The sequence below is a fragment of the Amblyraja radiata genome, chromosome 12 (genome assembly GCF_010909765.2).
Source record: "Amblyraja radiata isolate CabotCenter1 chromosome 12, sAmbRad1.1.pri, whole genome shotgun sequence".
Lineage (NCBI taxonomy): Eukaryota > Metazoa > Chordata > Chondrichthyes > Rajiformes > Rajidae > Amblyraja > Amblyraja radiata.
This window is the reverse complement of record NC_045967.1, coordinates 15,851,311-15,876,441: the sequence shown is the minus strand read 5'-3', so window position 1 is coordinate 15,876,441 and position 25,131 is coordinate 15,851,311. Positions and strand designations below refer to the sequence as shown.

The 25,131-nt window shown below is 44.3% G+C and overlaps 1 protein-coding gene across 3 annotated transcripts in view; it reads left to right on the top strand.

Moving 5' to 3' along the window:
* Nucleotides 1-25,131, top strand: part of aff2 (AF4/FMR2 family member 2) — a 465,473-nt gene that overhangs the window by 316,033 nt on the left and 124,309 nt on the right. For all 3 annotated transcript variants that reach the window (XM_033030286.1, XM_033030287.1, XM_033030285.1), the window contains one exon: nucleotides 19,244-19,295. In XM_033030286.1, the coding sequence (XP_032886177.1) occupies nucleotides 19,244-19,295 (52 nt within the window). The remainder of the gene's footprint in view (nucleotides 1-19,243; nucleotides 19,296-25,131) is intronic.

Genomic DNA, 25,131 nt, shown 5'->3' with positions numbered 1-25,131 from the left:
TAAAGTTAAAAATTTACACTCAGATATTCACCGCCTTACCTACTGTCCAATAGATCTATCCATGTCAGATATATGTCATTGACAGAATTTATCATCACCTCCCAAGCTCATGCCCTCTACTGGCCAGATGGACAAGGGCAATAAGCACATGGGAGCACCACCACTTCCAAATGAGGTAACTCAAGGACCTTGAATGAGATGCCTCTCCTTCACTAGGTCCAAATCCTGGAACTTCCTTCTCAGCTTCATCAGTACAATGAAGGCAATGGTCCAAGTAGATACCTCATCAAGGATAGACAGGCAAGGACAATAAATGTTGGATGCCTTCACCCCCTAATTATTTGACTTCTTTCATTGGAGATGAAAGAGATTGCAGATGCCTGTATATAAAGCAAAGAAACAAAGTGCTGGAGGAACTCAACAGGTCGGGCAGCATCTGTAGAGGGAATGGCAAGACAGATCAGTCATCAGATTGGTGAAGAAGGATCCTGACTCAAAATGTCATATGTCTATTTCACTCCAAGATGCTGCCTGACCCAAATCGTTGCTCTGTCTCTGTAGTAGTATTTTTCCAAGATAGTCCACATTTGCCACAACAATCATAGATCACTACAACACAGACAGAGCTTATGCACTCCATTAGGCTAGTGTTGCTTCTTAATAAACCATTTATTTAGAGAATAAATGCATACCTTATTCTGCAATTCAGCCCCGATTTGTCCTGAACAACAATACTCACAAATAAAATGAAAGGTTGATTTTTAGACAAATTAGTTGTAGGTTTAGGTCTATTATTGTTATGAGTACCGAGGCACAGTGAAAAACTTTGTTTTGCATGCTATTGAATCAAACCAGATAATACTATGCCTAAATACAATCAACCCAAACTCAAATACAATAGGTAGAGCAATGGGGAAGATGCAGAATGCAGAATATAGTTTACAGCATCGTAGAGCATCAGTTCCAGAGACAATATCCAATGTCCGCAATGGGGTAGAGGTTGATCAGACTGTATCGTAGCTTATGGAAGGAACATTCACAAGGCTAATTACAGAGGGGAAGAAGAGACGGCATTTATCTAGTTTAGTTTAGTTCGAGGTACAGTGCAGAAAAAGGCCCTTCAGCCCACCGAGTCCATGCTGACCAGCAATCACCCATTACGCTAACACAGTCCTACACACTAGGGACAATTTACAATTCTTATCGAAGCCAATTTACCTACAAACCTGTACATCTGGGAATATGGGAGGAAACGGGATCACCCAGAGAAAACCCACCCGGTCACGGGGAGAAGGTACAAACTCCATACAGACAGCACCCACCCCTAGTCAGGTTCGAACCCGGGTCTCTGGCGCTGTAAGACAGCAACTCTAATGCTGTGCCAACGTGCCGCTCTTAGAGTAATACAGGACCTTCAGCCCAACTTGTCCAACCACATGATCACAAGGAGAGTGTCCAAACTCCACACAGACAGCACCCGAGGTCAGGATCGAACCCAAGTCTCTGGCGCTGTGAGGCAGCGACTCTACCAGCTGTGCCACTGTACTTGATAACTTTATTCTATTCTTGTAACTAACCTTCAACCTGACGAACTGAGCTGTCCTGCAATAGTGTCAGTGAAGTTCGTTGCAGGCAAGCAAATTCAATTATCGGGTTTAGTCCCAAGCACAGTGGAGAAAATCTGCTTAACTCAATTGAATGTGTCATTGAAGCTATGCGCCGTGCCTTTCAGCAGTAATCTGCTTGTAGATTTAATGAATTTGCAACCACCTGGAGTATTTTTGGCTTGTCAGTGAGTTGCTTATCGAAATATCTTTAATCGTAGATCGGTACATGCAGCTTACAGTGGGGCAGAGTATCGAGCAAACATGCTGATAAACTAAACTGAGGCATCAGCTTCCCATTCAACTGAAATCACGTTCATCTTTAGAAAGTTAATTCTGCTTTGAGAAGGGTTCTGATATGAAATCAGCAATCGCACATATTTGGGCTCTGGTGCGCTAATTGATATCCAGGCTAATATTTAACTTGCAGCCAAACAAGGGCGGCACAGTGGCGTAGTGGTAGAAATGCTGGCTTACATCCCCAGAGACCCGGGTTCGATCCTGACTCTGGGTGCTACTTGTACAGAGTTTGTACCGTCTCCCGTGACCACATGGATTTTCTCTGGGTGCTCTCATACTTCAAAGTCATACAGGTTTGTAGGTTAATTGGCTTTGGTAAAGATTTATAAATTGCCCCTAGTGTATGTAGGATAGTGCTAGTGTACGGGGATCACCAGTGGGCTGAAGGACCTGTCCGCGTTGTATCTTTCAAAAACTAAAACTAAAACAAACATATTATGCGAAGGAAAATAAAATGTTCGAGGCACAAGGAACTGCATGTGCCTGAATCTTGAGCCAAACACCAAGTGCTGGAAGAACTCAGCGGATCTTGTGGCAGGTGTGGAGGGTGATAGAGAGATGATGGACGCATTGACAAATTTTAGTTTAGATAGTTTAGAGATACAGCACGGAAATAGTGTTTTGAGGATGGCACAGTGGCACAGCAGTAGAGCTGCTGCCTTACAGCGCCAGAGACCAGGGTTCGATCCTGATTACAGGTGCTGTTTGTGGAGTTTGTACGTTCATCCTGTGACCGTGTGGGTTTATTCCGGGTGCTCCGGTTTCCTCCCACATCCCAAAGATGTGCAGGTTTGCAGGTTAATTGGCCCTCTGTAAAATACCCCTAGTGTGTGTGGGAAGTATATGTGAAAGTGGGATAACATAGATCTGGTGTGAACGGGTGATTGATGGTCATCATGGACACGGTGGGCCGAAGGGCCGGTTTCCATGCTGTATCTCAAAACTAAACTAAGTAGGTAACAATTTAGGTCACAGAGGCTCTTTGTTCCAAAACGGTAACTGTTTCCCTCTACACAGATGTTGCCTTACAATCATGCCACCCACCAGATACAGGATAAAGGGAATAACGTTCAGTAAAAGTCCGATTAAAGATAGTCCGAGTCTCCAATGGGGTAGATGGGAGGGCAGGACTGCTTGTACCGCAGAACATTCTTAGGGAGAACATGCAAACTCTACACACAGATTACGCCAGAGGTCAGGATTGAAGCCAGATTGTTGGATCAGGGAGACAGCTGTGTCACTGTTTCCGTGCTGTATCTTTCAATCGATCAGTTCAACCAAACCACGTGAAACGTTACTTATGTTTGCAATTAAAATGACAACCCTTTTAACTTTGAGAGAGGAAATAAAACTCTCCGGGAATGAACACAGCAGATATAATATTGGTTGGTATCGTTTTTAAGTCTTGTAGCATGTAATCACTGTTGCCTGCCTTGTTGCTGTATTGTTTATGGTGGAACATGATACAGCATCTGAGTGTCTCTGTGAAGTAAGCAGACAGCAGAAATGATGTCCTGATTGTCCAGCAGGTTTTTAAAATTAGAAAAGTACTTTGATATTTGACTGGACTGACTGTCTTCCTGTAACTCAAAGAGGGTCATAAGGTCATAAGGAATAGCAGTACAATTAGGCTATTTGGCCCATCAAGTCTACTCTGCCATTCAATAATGGCTGATCTATCTCTCCCTCCTAACCCCATTCTCCTGCCTTCTCCCCATAACCTCTGACACCTGTATTAATCAAGAATCTATCTACCTCTGCATTAAAAATATCCACTAACTTGGCCTCCACAGCCTTCTGTGGCAAAAAATTCCACAGATTCACCACCCTCTGACAAAATAAATTTCTCCTCATCTCCTTCCTAAAGAACATCCATTAATTCTGAGGCTATGACCTCTCGTCCTAGACTCTCCCACTAGTGGAAACATCCTCTTCACCTCCACTCTATTCAAGTCTTTTACTATTCTGTATGTTTCAATGATGCCCCCCCCCCTCATTCTTCTAAACTCCAGTGAGTACAGGCCCAGTGCTGACAAACGGTCATCATAGGTTAACCTACTCATTCATGGGGTAGGAAAGAAGAGAGAAAGATACTAAAGATATTGGGCGACACGGTGGCGTGGTGATAGAGTTGCTGCCTTACAGCTCCATAGACTTGTGTTTGATCCTGACTATAGATGCTGTCTGCACATGTCTTGAGTTTGCCCATTCTCCCAGTGACTGCGTGGGTTTTCCCCAGGCGCTCCAGTTTCCTCCCACATCCCAATGTAGGTTAATTGGCTTCTGTAAATTGTCCCTGGTCTTTAGGATAGAACTAATATATGGGGATTGCTGCCACGGACTTGGTGGGCAGAAGGGCTTGTTTCCAGGCTCTATCTCTAAACTAAACTAAACTAAAAAGAATCAGTAGAAAGTATATAGAGACATTCCCGGACTTACGTAAGGGTCAAGTTAGTTTTAGTTTTTGTTTAGTTTATTGTCACATGTACTGAGGTACAGTGAAAAGCTTTGGTTGCATGCTAACCAGTCAGAGGGAAGATAATACAAGATTATAATCGAGCCATCCACAGTGTACAGATACATGATAAAGGGAATAACGTGAATAATGTTTCGTGCAAAATAAAGACCAGTAAATTCCAATTAATGATCGTCCGAGGGTCTCCAATGAGGTAGATGGTAGCTCAGGATGTTTCTCTAGTTGGTAGGATGGTTCCATTGCATGATGACAGCTGGGAAGTAACTGTCCCTGAATCTGCAGTTATGCATTTTCACTCTTCTGTACCTTTTGCCTGTTGGGAGAGGGGAGAAGAGGGAATGAGGGAGAAGGGGATGAGACTCATCCTTGATTATGCTGGTGGCCTTGCTGATGCAGCGTGATGTGTAGATTAAGTCAATGGAAGCGAGGTTGGTTTGTTTGATGGTCTGGGCTGCATCCACAATTCTTTGCGATTTCTTGCGGCCTTGAGCGGAGATGTTCCCAAACCATGCTGAGGTGCATCCCGATAAAATGTTTTCTATGGCGCATCTGTCGAGGTTGGTTTCTGGATAGGCTGGACTTGCTTTCCTTGGAGCGGAGGAAGCCAAGTGGGACACTGATTTAGATGTGGAAGAGTACGAGTGGCAGGGGCAGAGTAGATAGCAGGAAGTCATGCCTGTTACAGAGGTGTTGATAACCGCATGATGTACAGTCAGGTGCAGAGGGAGGGAGCCTTAGAGGGGACGTGAGAAGTAACATTTTCACCCAAAGGTTGGTTGGAATCAGGACACTCCACAGATGTCGGTGGAGGAAATTGACATTCTCACTACATTTAAGACATTTCTGGTTGAGAGCTTGAATTGTCAGGAGGCTGATAGTAATTGAGATTAATTTAGATGAGCAATTGATGGTCAGCATTGACATGGTGGGCCGAAGGGCCTGTCTCTATGTTTGGTTTGTTTTGGATTATTTATTTTCACATGGACAGTGATACAGTGCAAAGCTTATTTCCAGCAAAATCATACTATACATATTTAGTTAGTTTAGAAAACAGGCCCTTTGGCCCAAAGAGTCCATGCTGACCAGCGATCACCCAGGCACTAATTTGATCCTACACAATATGGACAATTTACAGAAGCCAATTAACCTACAAAGCTGGTCATTGGAATGTGGGAGGAAACTGGAACACCTAGACTCTAGGTCCTAGAGAAACCCCATGTGGTCACCGGGAGAACGTGCAAACTCCGTACTGACAGCAGTGACAGCACCCATAGTCAGGATTGAAACTGGATTTCTGGCGCTGTAAGGCTGCAATAGATGTACAATAAATCCTCTTATGGAAGAGCGCATAGAGTGTCACCACATTCTGGCACCAGCTTCTAACTTTCAAGTCTCTGAAGAATCCAATCTTGGTCCAGGGAGAGATATCATTCCTTATTTCCTCACTTTAAGGCCCGGTGTCCTGCTGACATTGGGTCGGTGAAGTAGGAGTCGGCCTGGCGCAGAGCGATGCCGTCGGCTCCTTCCACCGCTACTCCGTGCTGCTGCCGCAGGCTGCGTTTGATCCGCACGCTCGCCCAGCTCCTGATTGGTGTTAGAAACAGTGCTTGATAGTCTGCAGGAACAGGGTGGGCCGAAAGGCCTGTTTCCGTGCTGCCTAACCCATTGATTGATATCACTGTTGTATGAATCGCTGACTGCAAATGCATGCGTTCTCTTCATCTCATCTTCACCTGGCGGGAGTGAACTCTGGTGCTGAATCCTTTAGTGAATTTATTATTGACGACCTTATGTCTGTGTTCTCTGGGCATCCTGCGTGTGAAAGTCAGAAACCCCTGCCCTATCAAGACTTTCTGCATCTCAAGGACTCTCCAACGCATTACCCCTCACTCTTTGCTTCTCCGGCGAGACAAAGACATTGGCATGGAGCAAACTCGATTTATTTCGTCTCCGTGGGGAGATGAGATAACGCAAATCAAGTTTCTATAAAGATAAGAGCTCAGCATTTTTTTTGACATTTAAGGTAACGATGTGAAAATTCAAGGGATGAATTTAGTGTTGCATTTTGCAAAATTCAATCTTAATCAATGCATATCACTGCTGATATTCCCAAGTCTATCAACAAGGTGAATAATTGTGTTCTGCTGAATATTTAATCTCGTATTTAGCTATCATTAATCAGACAACCAATTTATTCCTAACTCAGAGAGAAATTTTGGGATTAAATCTTGACAGAAAAATATCCAATGAATTTTTCCCCCCCGAGTGTCCAGTGACTCATTCCTCAAACAATGAATAGACATTACCGTACAATAAACTGTCACAAATGTTTTGGGAATGGATGAGAAAGTGACTTTCACTGCAATGCTGAAAACTATATTCTGCACTCTGTATCTTCCCCTTTGCTCCATCTATTGTACTTGAGTTTGGCTTGGTTTTATTCATATACGGTATATCTTATCTGTTTGGACAGCATGCAAAACAAAGCTGTTCACTGTACCTCGGTGCATGTGACAATAATAAGCCTAAACCTAAATTTAAATGATAACATAAAATGAATGTGAGTGGGTGATCAACAGTTGGCATGGATTCAGTGGGCCGAAGGACCTGTTTCTGGTCCTTCAGCCCATCGAGTCCACGCTGTATCTCTAAACTAAACCATTAGATTGAGGTAGTATTGCATATTCCTGCAAATATTAGCTTAGTGTAGTTTAGAGATACAGTATGGAAACAGGCCGTTCAGCCCATCGAGTCCACACTGACCGTCGATCATCCATTTATACTAGTTCTACGTTTTACCACTTTCTCACCAACTCCCTACACACCAGGGGTAATTTACAGAGACCAATTAATCTACAAACCCGCATGTCTCTGGGATGTTGGAGGAAACCAGAGTACCTGGAGGATTCATGGAGACCCCACTTTCAAAGGGCAAAATGTTTCTAAAAGGGTATTACTTTTTCCACCAATGTTTGAAAGGTAGGGCAAGGTTTTATCCAATTTGTTACATAGCGCGAAGTTCATCTAATCTTGTTCAGTTGGTATTGCTGTCACCATGTTAGAGGTTATGACACAATGACCTAAGCACAAAATCTAGCTGTGCATATCAGTGTAAGATGTATCCACTAGTGGGAAAGTTTATGGTACAGCCTCAGAATAAAAGAACAAACCTTTAGAAAGGGTATGAGGGGGAATTTCTTTAGTCAGAGGGTGGTGAATCTGTGGAATTAATTGCCACAGACGGCAGTGGAGGCCAAGTCATTGGGTATTTTTAAAGTGGAGATTGACAGATTCTTAATTAGTACAGGTTCTAAGGTTACGGGGAGAAGACAGGAGAATGAGGTTGAGAGGGAAATATGGATCACTGAGTAGACTCAATGGGCTGAATGGCCTAATTCTGCTCCTATAATCTATGAATTTATGAAGCGTAGAGAGACTGAAGTGCAACATGGTTCATGGAGGTACCTGGTGCACACGAGCACAAGCAAACAGGGCCAAGAGAAGGCAACTTGGCCCCTCAAGCTTGCCTTGCTAGTCAAGTCAAGAGAGTTTATTGTCATGTGTCCCAGATAGGATAATTACCCCAGGCTACATCTCCTCGTTAGACTTCAGAGATACAGCGTTGAAACAGGCCCCTCGGCCTATCGAGTCCATGACGACCAGCAATCTCCCCGTTAACTAGCACTCTCCTACACACTAGCAGTAATTTAGTGGTAAGAAAGCACCTGGAGAAGACCCACACAGTCCCAGTGAGAGTGTATAAACTCTGTACAGACAGCACCCATAGTCTGGATTGAACTGGGATCTCTGGATCTGTAGGTGACAGGTCTACCGCTGCGCCAAAGTGCCGCCCCTAACCCTTCTTCCGCGCCAATTTCCCAAAACCCTCAATTCCCTGACCTTCCAAAAATATACTTTCGGACTTATTGTGACTGTAAACAATCCCAGTAAAGTACGAAGATCAGAAATACTTCAGAGCTTGCCTCTATGCAACTAATCCATCGGCAGAGGTTCCTACGAAAGACTTGGATGTGTTTGACAAATGATAAAAAAAGTAATGTGACGTAGGACATAGAATAAAGAACAGGACAGCACAGGAACATGCCCTTTAGCCCACAGGAACATGCCCTTTAGCCCACTGGAACATGCCCTGTGGCGAACATGATGTCAAGTTAAACTAATCTTCTCTGCCTGAACATGATCCATATCCGGCCTTTCCCCGCATTTCCTTGTGCCTATCCAGAAACCTCTTAAATGCCCTTATTGTTTCTGCCTCCACCAATTCAATGATACTTTGTTGTCACATTCAAGTTCAAGTGTTCAAGTGAGTTTATTGTCATGTGTCCCTGATTGGACAATGACATTCTTGCTTTGCTTCAGCACACAGAACATAGTAGGCATTTACTACAAAACAGATCAGTGTGTCCATATACCATAATATAAATATATACACACATGAATAAATAATGCACCACTGTGAAAATCTTTGCTTTTGCATACAATAAAACAAAGTACGCTAAGAGTTGCCATGTATCTGGTGTCGACAATGTTACTAAAGTAATCATTAGAATCCTGATGGTCGCTCTTTGTTCTCAGCCTCCACCCTCTGTGTAAAACAACTTGCCCCGCACATCTCTTTTAAATTTTGCCCCTCTCACCTTAAAGCTATGCCCTCTAGTCTTTGACATTTCAAGGAAAACAAGGTTCTGGCTATCTACCCTATCTATGCCTCCACAGAAAACACTCCTTTTGGGATTTAAGTGATAAAGATAAAACATAAGCAGTCATATCAGTCATATCAAGTAATAAATTAACTTAATTCCTGGCTGGCTAAAATTCACAGCTAATCTCAGATTATATTCAACAACGTTGAAAGATACATTAAATAAAATGAAGAGTAGTTACATGAGCTGGAGGAAGAGGCATTGTTTTAGTTTGTATTGTAGGTAATTACAGTGGATGCAATGCTCAGAGTTTTTTTATACAGAAGATTTTCATGATGAATTCCTAAGCCTCTGTAATTGTTATTATAAGAGTGGAAAATAGTAATCTAGGTATTTCCACATTTCAAACAATGTTATCTATCTTTCTGTGCACACCGACAATGTGCTTCAGATGGTAGCCGTGGAAATGGGGAGCATGTTTAGGTGCAGCCATAGAACTGGCCGAGCTCCCATGGGAACGTGTATAAGACTCCCCTCCTTTAAATGGGTGTAAAGGAGTAGATTAGATGAATTGGAACATGGGCCATCGATGTATCGAGTCATGCTGCATGGAAACAGGCCCTCCAGCCCAACCTGCATACCCTGACCAAGAGGCTGGTCTAAGCTAGTTCCACCTACCTGTAATTGACACAAAGTGCTGGAGTAACTCAGAGGGGTCAGGCAGCAACTCTGGATAACGTGGGTAGGTGAAGGCTTGGGTGGGAATCCTTCTTCAGACGGAAAGATGGAAAGGTCAGAACTGAGGGTGAGCAGTGCGAGAGGGTGTTGCTGAACACTGTCGGAGAGAAGAGGAGAACTTCTTCAAAGTAGGCCTACCTTGAAGAGCTTTTGCAGTGGAGCTGACAAAATGTGTAGTGAGGAACTGCAGATGCTGGTTAATGTTGCATAGATGCAAAATGCTGGAGTAACTCAACTTTGAAGAAGTTCTCCTCTTCTCTCCGAGGGGAGTTCTGCAACACCCTCGCTCGTTCTCCCCCTCTGTTCTGGTATTCTCTATCTTTCAGACTGAGGAAGGATTCCGACCCAAAACGTCATTCCTCTCATTTGCCTGTGTTTGGCCCTTGTCCCTCGTTGAAGCAAGGCAACCCTTAATATACTGATCCGAGAGCTGGATCTGCTATTATTCATTACATTCGCTCCACTCTGTTAGATCTTTATTTCAATAGATCTGTATACTGTGGACGTCTTGATTGTAATCACATCTCGTCTTTTTGCTGGCTGGATAGCCGGCAATAAAAAGATTTTCACCACACCTCGATACACGTGACATTATTAAACTAAACATAACTAAACGCAGAAACAGGTCGTTTGGCCCAACAAGTCAGTGCCGAACAGCACCCCGTACATTAGCACTATCCTACACACTACGGAGAATTTACAGAAGCCAATTAACCTACAAACCTACACGTCTTTGGATTGTGGGAGGATATCGGAGCACCTGGAGAAAACCCACAGTGAGAATGTACAAACTCCTTCCGGATAGCATCCGTAGTCAGGATCGTACCCGGGTCTCTGGCACTGTGAGGCAGCAGCTCTACCACTGTGCCATCGTATCGCCCCACTGGCCATAGCTTCAATATGGTTGGTCCTGGTCAAATTATTGGTGATATTTACACCCAGAAATGTCAAGCTCTCAATCATCTCAGCATCTAATCCGAGTTTATACACCCGGCTATAGATGAGTTTGGTTTTCTCCACTCTCCAAGTGCCTCTGTCCAGCTTTCTGTCGCTCAAGGGAGCAGGGTGCTGAAAGGCTCCTGAGAGGTGGACTGACGCTCATCTCCCAGAGAGTTGCCAACCCTCCTGCTCTCAGCTGCCTTGGAGAAGCTACCGTGTGGGAAAGTAAGGACCTGCATGGCATTGTGCCACAGCATGTTGGCACCCTCTCCCTACACTCCCGCCTTGACTTCCTCATCATTATTTCTCTAGTATTTGCATCTGAGGACTTGCTTCACTGCCAAAGAACACAATACCATCACTGTCAAGGAAACAACATGGGGTAAACATTTGCTCATGACTCAATATCAGTCGACAACACCATTCATAGTGTTTGACGGCTCTGGGCCTGTGCTCGCTGGACTTTGGAAGGATGAAGGGAGACCTTACGAATAGTGATAGACCCGGATAGAGTGGATGCGGAGAAGATGTTTCCACTAATGGGAGAGTCTAAGACCAGAAGCCATACCTCTGAATAAAAGGACATACTTTTAGAAGGGAGATAAGGAGGAATTTCTTTAGTCAGAAGGTGGTGAATCTGTGGAATTCAATAGCACAAGCGGCTGTGGAGGCCAAGTCAATGGGAGTTTTTAAGGTGGAGATTGGCAGATACTTAATGCCCCTGTCCCACTTAGGAAACCTGAACAGAAACCTCTGGAGACTTTGCGCCCCACCCAAGGTTTCCGTGCGGTTCCCGGAGGTTGCAGGTGGTTGCCGGAGGTTGCAGGTAGTGGAAGCAGGTAGGGAGACTGACAAAAACCCCTGGGAACCGCCAGCACTTTGTGTCTTTTTTTGTAAACCAGCATCCGCAGTACCTTATGCATCCCTGTTCTCCAGAGATGCTGCCTGACCCTCAGTGTTACTCCTGCATGTTGTGTCTTTTTTTTGTAAACCAGCATGTGCAGTTCCTTGTGTCTCGACCCTGCGCCTTTCCCCTCTTCCGTACACTCATAGAAAGTCATAGTCACACAGCATGGAAACAAGCCCTTCACCCCAATTTGCCCACGCCGACCAACATGTCCTATCTACACTGGTCCACCAACCTGCATTTGGCCCATATCCCTCTAAACGTGTCCTATCCATGTACCTTGTCTAATTGTTTCTTGAACATTGCGATAGTACCTGCCTCAACTACCTCCTCCGGCAGCTCGTTCCATACACCCACTACCTTTTGTGTGAAAAAGTTACCCCTCAGGTTCCTATTATATCTTTCCCCCCTCACCTGAAACCTATGTCATCTCAAACCTATGTGGAGGCCTGAGGTCGAATTGTGCCCTCTCGACAACTCCACCTCCCCCAAGGCGCTGCCTTGCAATTCCCAAGAGTCTACAAAGTCTCCCGTTAATTTGTCCATTTCTCCCCCCCCCCTTCATCCTTGTTAATAAAAGAATTGCCTTCTCATTTGAACAGAAGATGAATAATGTACCGTATGACATTTGAGAAGTAAATTGCTCCGACAAAATTGGGACCTTCTGCATTTCATTTTCCCACAGCCCTGGTGAGGAATTAACACAAAGCAGGAATCCTTTAAAAAAAACAGGTGTGCGATGCTTTTTATTGAAACCTTATGACTGACAGTCAAGATTAGCAGCTCTATGTGAACTATTCACTGGTTAAGCAAGAAGCAATCAAGGACTGGGCTTTGGGTATATTTAATATCCCACTTTTGGGAAAGGAAACGGTTTGCAGACACTGCTGTAGGGCTATTTTTTCCCCCTGCCTTAATAGAGGGTGAGTTTTTTCTTTCCCCCTCAGGCCTGTGGGGCCAAGGCACTTTTAACTTGAGAAGATCTTTGCGGGGGGATCTTTACACTCACAGGGGCTGGGCTCGCATTCTTGGCTGGCTGATTGAAACGGGAGCAGGGCAATTGTGGAGCTGCCTAACTCAAGGCACCTTAACTGGCCTCATGCAAAAGCACACAACAGCCGTCTCCAGCAGAGGACAGACAGTTAAAAATGTACTAGAGCAGAAAGAGCTGTAGTGACTCATTAGGTCAAGGCAGCATCTCTGGAGGGCATTGATAAGCGGCGTTTCAGGTCAGGACCCTTCTTCAGTAACACCCGGAGTAGACCCAGTCTACGGTTAAAAAGGCATATTAGAGATACGGTGTGGAAGTAAGACCTTCAGCCCACCGAGTCCACACCGACCAACAATCACCCTACACAATAGCGACAACTTACATTTTACAGAAGCCAATTAACCTCCAAATCTGCACGTCTTTGGAACATGGGAGAAAACCGGAGCACCGAGAGAAAACCCACACAGTCACGGGGAGAACGTATAAACTCCGTAGAGACAGTACCCGTAGTCAGGATCGAACCTTGTTCTCTGGCGTTGTAATGCAGCGACTCTACCGTTGAACCACCGTACCGCCCTATATTTGGCCCCAAAGGATGATGAGTTTAAAAAAACACCAGTGAAAATAATGACAGATTAGCAGGCCAAGTAATTCTGCCCCTCATGACTGAACACGTAGAATCTTTACATTGTTGAGTTGACACTGCATTACTTAGACATGACCTCTGCAAGCGGAGAGAGTAGAACTAATTCTCCATGTAAATAGGCTGGGATCAGAACACCCCTGGGTGGTTCCAAGTGGTTGCATTATAACCGCTGTGTTAAAATTGGCAGGATCCACAGAGAAAAAGACACCTCCTTATTGCCATTCAAAGCCATCGCTAATTTTCCTCACACAACCCTCCTCCTTTATCTCTTGCTTTCTGTTAGGCAGCAGGGTGGGGAGACGTGGGAGGTACAGGTTGCCCCTTGACTCTGAGTTTGTAACCAGACATTACCAATGAAAGGATGTGCAGGTGGGAGATATAACGCGGCCCTTAATACAATGCTTTACTTCAATGCGTGAACCATCCCCGTCGATTGTTAGCTCACTCTAATCCCAGTTAATGAGTTGATGGGGAACAGGGAGGGAAAGGACAGATAGAAGCTAGCAGGCTCTGTCTTCTATGCTGTGATTTAGAACCATCCTCTCGACAACTAGAGAGCGGTCCTGACCTCCCATGTACCTCATTGGAGACCCTCAAACTACAGTGTATCTTTAATTTGACTTTGTGTATGAAGGAACTGCAGATGCTGGTTTAAACCAAAGATAGACACAACATGCTAGAGTAACTCAGCGGAACAGCCAGAATCTCTGGAAAGAAGGAATGGGTGACATTTCGGATCGAGACCCTTCTACAGTCTGAAGAAGGCTCTCGACTCGAAACGCCACCCATTCCTTCCCTCCGGAGATGCTGCCTGTCCCTCTGAGTTACTCCAACATTTTGTGTCTGTCTTTAAATGGACTTTACTGCACTAAACGTGATACCCTATCGTATTTCTGTACATTGTGGATGGCTTGATTGTAATCATTTATAGTCTTTCTGTTGACTGGAAAGCATGCAACAAAAAACTTCTTGCTGTACTTCGATACACGTGATAATAATAATAAATTAATAAAATGAGAATGAAACTTCATTGGCAAAAATATTGGGTCATCCTGGTTGATATGGGCAAGTTTGGCTGAAGAGCCTGTTTCCGTGCCATTTGACTATGACGATTACTAGAGAATTGATATTAAATTTCAAGAGAGTCAAGAGTGTTTTATTATCATAAAGCCTTAAACGGAACAATTAAATTCTTACATGCAGCAGCACACCAGTCATGTAAACATACTGTCGTTCTCTGTACAACCCATAATAAACTACAAAATAAAAGGTTTTGTATATATTTAAAAAAAACAAATGAATAGACAATAATAGTGCGAAGTCAAAAATAATGTTCCGAAATCTATATAGTTTGGAGCCTATTTCGAGGTTGCAGTTATATTGTTTGGAAGGGAGCAGCTTTTGTTAAATTTAGTTTACAGATACAGTGTGGATACAGGCCCTTCGACCCATCGAGTCGATGCTGACCAGCAATCACTCCATACACTAGGTCTATCCTACACTCTAGGGACAATTTACAGACGCCAATTAGCCTACAAACCTGCACGTCTTTGGAATGTGGGAGAAAAGCGGAACATCCGGAGAAACCCCACACGGCCACAGGGAGAGCGTGCACACTCCGTGCAGGCAGCACCCATAGTCAGGATCGAACCCGTGTCCCTAGGCCCTGTAAGTCAGCAACTCTACTGCTGTGACACTGCACCACTTTGTCTCTCACATAATCTTCTGTACAAATAGATTAAATTAAAATGCCTAGAATTTGAAAAAGAGTGAAAAAAAATGAAAGCCTGTGTTCTGAAGTGCAGTCACTTCAGTTGAATTATCTTAACTGCAATTTCCTGCTAATTGTTTCACAAGTGGCACTTCAGCCACAATCCTTCCTTATGTCATTGATCTAAAACTCCGACATCTTAATCTGATCTAGTTTCTATGCAGCGTAATGCCTGCAGCAGCATGTAGATTGGAAACATGTAACTGCTTATAGATAGACACAAAAATCTGGAGTAACTCAGCAGCACAGGCAGCATCTCTGGAGAAAAGGAATGGGTGACGTTTCAGGTCGAGACCCGAAGAAGGGTCACCCATTCCTTCTCTCCAGAGATGCTGCTTGTCCCGCTGAGTTACTCCAGCCTTTTGTGTCCATCTTCGGTTTAAACCAGCATCTGCAGTTTCTTCTTACACAAGTATCTGCTTCCTCCCTCTAAGAGGGATAAGGGCCAAACGTGGGCAGGTGGCACTATTGCAGATGGGGCATCTTGGTCAGCATGGGCAAGTTGGGCAGCGGGGCATGTTCCGTGCTTTATGACTATGACTTTAAGACTCTTTTACCAGAGCACCAATATTAAGTTTCAAGAGAGTCAAGTCTCAAGGGTCTAAAAAAGCGTTCCAACCTGAAACGTCACTCATCCTTTTTCTGTAGAGGAACTACCAATAAAAGACACAAACACAGTGGGTCAGGCAGCATCTCTGGAGAACATGGATAGGTGATGTTTTGGGACTTTTTGATTGTGTTGCAACTGCGATTCGGACCCGAAAAGTCACCTATCAATGCTCTCCAGATACGCATCCTAACCCATTGAGTTACTCCAGAAGTTTGCGTCTTTTTCTGCACAAGGATTTGATTTGTTTACAACCAAATTCACACTAACATGCCTTGTGTCATATTCATCTACAGATTTATCATGGAATAAGTGCAACGTATTTCCTATATTTAAATTACAAGTAATTTGTGTAAACCACAAAGGCCTGCAGTAATTCAAAGGATCAAGCAGCATCTACAGAGATATTGGACTGGAGATAATTCTGGTCAAGTTCCTGTTTTCACTCAAAATAATTTGTGTCTTCGGCTCAGAAGCCAGATAAGACAGCAAATGACAGAGAGACACAGGAGACTACAGATGCTAGAATTTTGAGCAAAACACAAACTGCTGGAGGAACTCGATGGGCCAGGCAGCGTCTGGAGAGGGAATGAACAGGCGACGTTTTAGGTTGGGACCCTTCTGGAGACTGATAAGAGCAGTGGGGAGAAAGCAGGAAATGCCTTCTTCACGTCTTTTCCAACTTTCCACTCCGTCAAGATGTAGAAGTTTCCAACCCGATACGTCATCTGTCATTTCCTCCACAGAAGCAATCTGACCTGCTGAGTTCCTCCAGCACGTTGGGTTTTGCTCAAGATCTCAGCATTCTACCTGGTGCCTCCTGTTTTCATGCGTTCTCCTGCACTTACTTGGCTCTGGATTATTTTAGGATCAATGGAGACCGACTTTTCATTTAGGCAGCTCAGTGGCACAACAGGTAGAGCTGCTGCCTCACAGCGCCAGAGACCCGGGTTCGGTCCTGATCTTGGGGTTTGCTGTGTGGAGTTTGCATGCTCTCCCAATGACTGTGTGGGTTTCCCCCGGGTGCTCCAGTTTCCTCGCACATCCCAAAGTTGTGCGGGTTGTTAGGTTAATTGCCTTCTGTAAATTGCCCCGAGTGTGGATGCGAAACTGAGATAACATAGAACTAGTGTGAACGGGTGATCAATGGGTAGCATGGACTCGGTGGGCCAAAGGGCCTGTTTCCATACTGAATCTCTAAACTAAGCAAAAAACTTGCTCAGCTTTCCTGCATTCCTGGTTTTCATATCAAATTTCTTTTAAACATATGTATGAACAGCATGATATTAGCTTGGAGGGTATCAGTTAGCAAGATAAATGTTTGACGGACTTTGAGAAAGAGAGTTGCAGATTCTCACGATCCTCTATGTGAAGGAGAGAGAAAGACACACATTGATTTAAGCTTCAGTGACTTTCCAGAAGTTCCCCATGTCTGAGGAAGTTATTCTCTCTCTATATATACGCTCTCACATTCTTTGATCATAATACGCCTATTAATTCCACTCATTTAATCTTTCTTGCTCTCGAATTTTCCCACTGACTCATCTTCCGAGTTACTGCTGTTTTGGATCATGATGTCCAGCACACTGGGTCATGTTGGTGTGAACTACTTTGGGCTGATTGAGCCATACCAACTCATTCAGATTCCACTGAATTAAATCAAGTGCAGCGTCCGATTGGCAATAAATGACTTGTCCACGTCTGCACGTTGGGTCATGATTGGCTTACAGTCCTCCGATCTCAGCTGCGGTAACCAAGGGACAAAGATTAAAAGTAGAAACAAGGAACTGGAGATACTGGTTTACCCCAAAAAAAGACACAAAGTGCCTGAGTAACTCAGTGGGTCAGGCAGTATCACTAAGAATATGGATAGGTGACGTTTCAGGTTGGGATCTTTCTTCAGAATGATTGTAGGGAGGGCAGAATGCTAGGTGAGACAGTACAAGGCATGGCAGGTAATAAGTGAACACAGGTGAGGGGGGAGGGTTATGATAGGCAGATGGTTGTACAGATCCTTGATTAGTAAGGTGTTAAAAGTTATGGGGAGAAAGCAGGAGAATGGGGTTGAGAGGGAAAGAGAGATCAGCCATGATTGAATGGCAGAATGGCCTAACTCTGCTCCTTTGACTTATGAACTAATGACAAAGGCCAGAGATGGAAAAACAAAGCGTGAGACAAAAGGATTGAAGTTGTGAATTGTAAAGCCAGAGGAAGGAATGTAGGTGGAAGGGGAGGGGGTGGAGAAATCAGTAGTAAAGTCCAGGTGGAGCACAATGGAGGGTGGAAGAAACAGGATGGGGAGGAGAAAGGGGAGGGGGAGGCGAAAGGGGAGGAGAGTGTAGAAAGGGGAGGGGGAGGGGCGGGGTTATTAGAGGTCACCTAAAATTGGAGAATTCAATGTTCATATCGCTGAGTTGTAAGCTACCCAAGTGGAATATGAGGTGTTGTTCGTCGGGTTTGTGTGTGGCTTCACACTGATAGTGGAGGAGGCCCAGGACAGAAAGGTCAGTGGGAATGGGAAGGGGAGTTAAAATGGTTACTAACCGGGAGATCTGGGAGGCCTTGGTGGACCGAGCGCAGTGTTCGGTGTAACAGTCGCCAAGTCTATGCTCGGTATCGCCAATGTACAGGATTTAATGTAATTAACTGAGGAAAAGGAAGGGAAGGTGAAGATAAGATATTTTTCATGTTTGCTTGCTCTCTGCCTGAATGGTGTTGGATGTGGACACGAGGGTAGCCTTCAGAAGGGAATTGACTAAATGTTTGAGGGGGGTATAACAACATATCGCTGGGGATACAACGGTTGGAGTAGAACTACTGGGGTAGTTTCTTCAATGAGTCAACAGAGATACATTGGTGAGAATATAGAACAGCACAAGAAAAGGCCCTTCGGCCCACAACGTCCATGCTGAACATGATGGATTGATTCCATGCTGCATCATTTTATGGGGTGATGGAATTGTTGACAGATAAAGAAGGGTTTAGATTGGACCTGTAGCCCATGGAACTTGGAAGAAATATTCCAAGGAGGATGCTTGAGAGGACCCTTCCCCTGATGGGAGTGTCTAGAACTGGGGTCGCCATTTCATAAAGATGTAAGAGAAATTTCTTCTCATGGGATGGTAAATCTTTGGAGCCCTCTACCCCAGAGCCCAGTGATGATGGACTCACATGCACACAAAGTTTGACAGACCATGGAATCAAGGGGGAGAGAGAATGTACGGAGCAAGGAAATGATGTTGAGGCCAAGATTAGATCAGGCATGATCTTATCGAACAGTGTACCAGGCACAAGGGGGCACAGTGACACAGACGTGGTTGCTGCCCTACAGCGGCAGAGACACAAGTTTGATTCTGACCACAGATACTGTCTGTACAGTATTGTCCCTCGGGTGTAGGGTAGTGCTAGTGTACGGGGTGGTCGCTTGTTGGCACGGACTTGGTGGGCCGAAGGGTCTGTTCCAACACTGTATTTCTAAAGCCTAACAGTTTAAAGGGGCTAATGGGTCCACATGCTTCTGTCTTGTATTCTTATGATTATAACATCGCGCAGCCATCTAAGGGACAATTTTAACATACAATTACTTCTTTTCTTTTGTAGGATGCTGGAAGATGACTTGAAGCTTAGCAGTGACGAGGAAGAGAGTGAACAGGTAAACAAAAGCACAATTGCCTGGTATTATGATGTGGGACAAAAGTACCTCAACGGCATGTTATTCAGAGATGTATAACATCATCGATAGACGCAAAAAGCAGTAGCAACTCAATGGATGAGGCAGCATCTCTGGAGAAAAGGAATAGGTGATGTTTCAGATCGAGACCATTCTTCAGACTCAAAATCATGAGGGGAATAGATAAGGCAGATGCACTGGGTATTTTACCCAGAATAGGTGAATCAAGATGACAGGTTTAAGGTGTGAGGGGAAAGTTTTAATAGGAGCCTGGGGGGAAACTTTCTCACACAAAGATGGTGGGTATATGGAATGAGCTGCTTGAGGAGGTAGTTGAGGCAGGCACTATAACAGTATTTTATATAAATTTGCACAAGTACATGGATAGGAAAGATTTAAAGGGACATGGGCCAAATGCAGGCAAATGGGAGTAACTCTGATGGGGCATCTTGGTCAGCATGGATGAGTTGGGCTGAAGGGCCTGTTTCGTTGCTGCATGACCATGACTCTAATAAAAATATGATACTAAGCTATAAAATAAAATGGCTGACAGACGCAGAATGGTGCAGCTGGTAGAGCTGCTACCTCACAGCGTCAGAGACCCGGGTTAGATTCTGAAATTGGGTACTGTCTGTGCGGAGTTTGCACGTTCTCTCTGTGACCAAATGGGTTTCCTCTGGGTGCTCCTGTTTTCTCCCACATCCCAAAGATGTGCAGGTTTGTAAGTTAATTGGCCCTCAGTAAATTGCCCCCTGATGTGTCGAGAGTAGATGAAAAATGGGATAGTATGGAACTCATGCGAACGGGTGGCCATTGGACAGCGTAGACCTGGCAGGCTGAAGGGCCTGTTTCCATGTTGTATCTTTCAATTCAAACATAAAAAGGCGAGCTAGAGAGGTAGAATGATTTTGGGAGAGATTTGCAGAGACTTGGGCCCAAATAGCGGAAGATAAATGTACCAATGTTGGAGTGAAGGAATTGGTGATGGACATGAGGTCAAATTTCGTGGAGCGCAGGGGTCTCAGCAACATGTTGCATTGGAGCAGGTTGCAGAGATGATTGGAATCTATCTAATTTATTCATTATATTGCCTGGTTTTCAAACGTTCTGAAGGGGCAGACCAAGAATTGAAAGTGCTATGTAATTGAAAGAAACGACTACCTATAGATTTTTTTTTAAATGCGGTTCAGATCTGATTGTTCATCAGCTCAAGAGGCTTATGGCTCTTCATGCCAAAAGGGGAGAGGTGCTTAGAGTCTCTCAACAGGAATCAATAACCAGGGGACGAAGGTTTAAGGTGAGGGGGGAAAGATTTAACAGGAACTTGAGTGTTAACTTTTTTACACAAAGGACGGTGGGTGTATGCAAAGGGCGACCGGAGGAGGTAGTTGAGGCAAGTACCATCACAACATTTAAAAAACATTTGAACAGGTACATGGATAAAATAGGTTTACATGGATATGGGTCAAAAGTGGGCAGTTGAGAAGTGTAAATGGGGCACATTGCTTGCAATGGAAAGCTGGGTTGAAGGGCTTGTTTCAACACTGAATGACTCTATGGCTCTAGGTATTAAATTAACTAAATACCTTTTTTGAAGATATAGAGTTGTACAACACAGAAACAGGTCCGTCGACCCACTGCAGATGCTGGTATATACTGAGGATAGACACAAACTTTTGGAGTAACTCAGTGGGTCTGGCTGCATCTCTGGAGGAAAAGGCTGGGTGGCAGACATCCTCAGACAGAAGAAGGGTCCCGAACCCGAAACATCATCCATCCTTCTTCTCCATAGATGCTGCCTGACCTGCTGAGTTAGTCCAGCACTTTAGTGTCTATCTGCAGTATGTACCAGCATCTGCATTCCCTCTCGACACATTTGGTACAAGAGGGAGGTCGCCAGTGAACTGTCATGGATTGAGTGGCTTTGTGCATTGGTTTGAAGGCTGAAATTACTCCAGCACTTTGTGTCTACTCCTTGCACCAAGTTACCTCAAGAACGACCAAAAGCAAGCACAGCTCTCTCTTAAAAGGAATTTGGCAACTTTAGAGAATCAGTGGCCTGTACACGAAGCAGCGACCCATTCCAGATGCCTAGGCATTCCTGAGCGTAGAATCACAGCAATGTTTATATGCGCCTATTAATGCAGTGAGATATTCCAAGGCTCCTCACTGGAGCATTATCAAAAAAAAGTTTTGCTGAACCATATAAGGAAATATTAGGGCCAAAAGCTTTGACTCGAGTCGTAATGGAGGAGAGGCAAGCAAAGGGCAGGAGAAATCAGGAAAATAATTCCGTAATTTAACTATTCCCTGATCCGGGCCACAGTTCGATACAGTCACTGTGATCCTCTCTAGCCTATTGTAAAATAATGGAAAGGGCAGCATTCCAGGAACTATCAAATCTTTCAAAGGATTTTTAGGTGAAAATTCCCAGTACCGCAGAATCTTCCATTTTAATTGGTAGCTATTAAATCCAACAAATATTAAAACACTTCGTTTTTATGGTCATAGTGATAAACGTAGAACATAGAACAGTACAGCACAGAAACAGGCCTTTCACAACACAATATCTGTGCCGAACATGATGCCAAGTTCAACTGATCTCGCCTGCCCGCACACGATTCCCATCGCTCCATTCCCTGCATATCTGTGTGCCTATCTAAAAGCCTCTTAAATGCCAATATTATACCACCTCCACCACTACCCCTGGCAGCATGTTCCAGGTACCCACCACCCTATGTGTAAAAAACTTGCCCCGCACATCTCCTTTAAACTTTGTCCCTCTCACCTTAAAGCTGTGGCCTCTAGTCTTTGACATTTTTACTGTGGAGTTAGATTCTAATGTCACCAAGTCTCTCAATGATGCATAATTAAAAAGAGCAGGGTGCACCTTATATATCCATATGCATGTTACAACATTTGGATTCATGATACATAGTACTTACAATAGTTGCGGAGACCCATGAAATGTAAATTCCTTATATATATATGTTATATTCCTTTCATATTTTATATGTTAAAATAGAGCCACAGATGATAGGAAATCATACGACTGTGTATACAATTATGAGGGGAATAGATAAGGTGAATGCACAGTCTTTTATCTGGAATCATGGATCAGAGGATAGAGGACTGAGGTGAGAGAGGAAAGAGTTAATAGAAACCAGAGGGACAATGTTTTCACTGAGGGTGGGGGGTATATGGAACAAGTTGCCAGAGGAGCTAGTTAAGGCAGGTACTATAACAGTATTTGGAAAGATACTTGGACTTGTACAAGGATAGGAAATGTTCAGAACGATATGGGACTAGCATAGATGGGGCATTTGGGTCGGCATGGATGTTGGGCTGAAGGGCCTATTTCCATGCTCTATGACTATGTCAGGCCGGGAATATTTAGTTTATCTTACTTTAGTGATACAGCCTTTCGGCCCGTCGATTCCATGCCGACCAATAATCAACCTTGCACTCGTTCTATCCTACACACAAGGGGCAATTTACAGGAGCCAATTAACCTGCAAACCTGCACGTCTTTGCGATGTGGGAGGAAAACGAAGTACCAGAGAAAAGCCACGCAGGTTACAGGGAGAATGTATAAACTCCGTACAGACAGCACCCGTAGTCTGGATCAAACCCAGATCTCTGGTGTTGTAAGGTAGCAGCTCTACCGTAGTGCCACTGTGCCACCCCTTACGTTAGACTTTACTTTACTTTAGACTGCAGGGATACAAGGTGGAAACAGGCCCTTCAGCCCACCGAATCTTCACCGGCCAGTGATCACCCCGTACACTAGCACTTTACCGCTCGACACTGTGCTGCACATCTATCTTATTTATTTATCGTGAAGAAGCTGATGTGGATTCTTTGCTGGTTTGTAACAGTTGTCTGAGCACAGAGCTTTGGCTAGTGACATTAATACAAATGAACACACAGAGACCCGTGACCTTGTTCAGCGCCATTGGCTTACAGGCCATCAACTCATCATTCCAATAGAACGTACAATAAATATCAATTGAACGCACACTCGAGGGTTGTGTATATTTCATTTGGAGGATCTGTGATACTTCAGGGTTTGAAAAAAAAGGATGCAGTACGCAAGGTAAATTGTAGAGGACTGTCAACTTTGAACATCGAAGGAGGACATAAATCAATTTAATTACTATCAGCATCTGTTCGTACGGTTTTACTGTAATTCAGCTCGATTTTCCAGGCTTTCTTTTCACTTTAATGAGCGTGGCAACTGAAGGCCTTAAAGCATTGCCTTTCCAAATGTTTATGTGGTACATCATTAGCCCAATGGAGAAAAGGTTGTGGGCATAGCTCACTCATAATTAGCAGCATGGCAGTGACACTCACTGCCAGTCTCCCAACTGGGAAATGATTGAACTTGGCTTTGAAATTAGATTTGTACAGAAGGAACAAATCAGTGATTTAATGCCCATTAAGGCGGCACAGTGACGCGGTGGTGGAGTTGCTGCCTTACAGCCCCATGGACCTGGGTTCAATCCTGATTACGGGTACTGTCTGTACAGAGTTTGTATGTTATCCCTGGGACCATGTGCGTTTTCTGCCAGGTGTTCCGGTTTCCTCCCACACTCCAAAGACGTACAGTTTTGTAGGTTAATTGGACTTTGGTGAAATTATAAAATTGTCCCTGATGTGTGTAGGATAGTGTTCGTGCATCATTTGGTTGGCACGGATTCAGTGGGCCGAAGGGCCTGTTTCCAAAGTCTAAAGTTAAGTCTCAAGACCATGATGAACAATGGTCTATATCTTTTTCCCCTGTGTTTATGAAAAGTTAAGGGAGGTCAGGCACCAGAAGCTCGGTTGATACTCTGCTGTCTCCGAAGATAGAAATTGTTGGGTTGGATTCCTTCTCCAGAGCACAAAACTCAATGCTGGCACTTCATTGTGGAACTAATGGTGTGTTGTACTTTTAACAGTGCCAGTTTTCATGCAACCTGTTCACCTCTCTGCTACCTCAGATGTTTGTAAAAGTCGTGTGGACAACAATGGCGTTTATCATCAGTAGTCTGATGAATATATGGCTGTACAACAACACCTTTTCAGGGATTTTTGAGATACAGTGTGGAAACAGGCCCTCCGGCCCACCGTGTCCGCGCCGACTAGCGATCATCCCAAACACTAGTTCTATCCTACATGCTAGGGATTACATAGAAGCCAATTATCCAACAAACCAGGATGTCCTTGGGATGTGAGAGGAAACTGGAGCACCTGGAGAAAACCCACGGCATCACAGAGATAACCTACAAACTCCGTACAGCCAGCACAGATAGGTTTAGAGAGATATGGGACAAATGCAGGCAGGTGGGACTAGTGTTGATGGGATATGTTGGTCTTTGTGGGCAAGTTGGGCTGAAAAGGATGTTTCCATGCTGTAAGACTCTGACTCTGTGACCCAAGGTGAGGCAATCTCCCATGTTCTCTTGATTGCCTCCCAACATCCATGAACTTAAACTGACCCAAACACCATGCTATCATGATCATAACCCAAATTAAATCCCACCCTTCTCTCCTGTATTTCCTCACCTTCAACACATCCTGAGTTGATAAGACTGCAATTTAAAGATTTTCACCTTTGCAAATGAAATTCCCTTGTTTTCTCTCTGCAACCCCCACTCTTCTCCAATTCTGGCCTCTTGTGTAACTCCTACTTCAGTCTTTCCTCCACAACAACTGTGCTTTCCACTCTCCCTCTCCATCTCCTCTTTGTCCCAACATTTGGTAAACTTCCCGACACCTAGGTGCAACACATCTACAAAGGTGGTCTACAAATGCCACTTGTATCTGAAAGATTCCC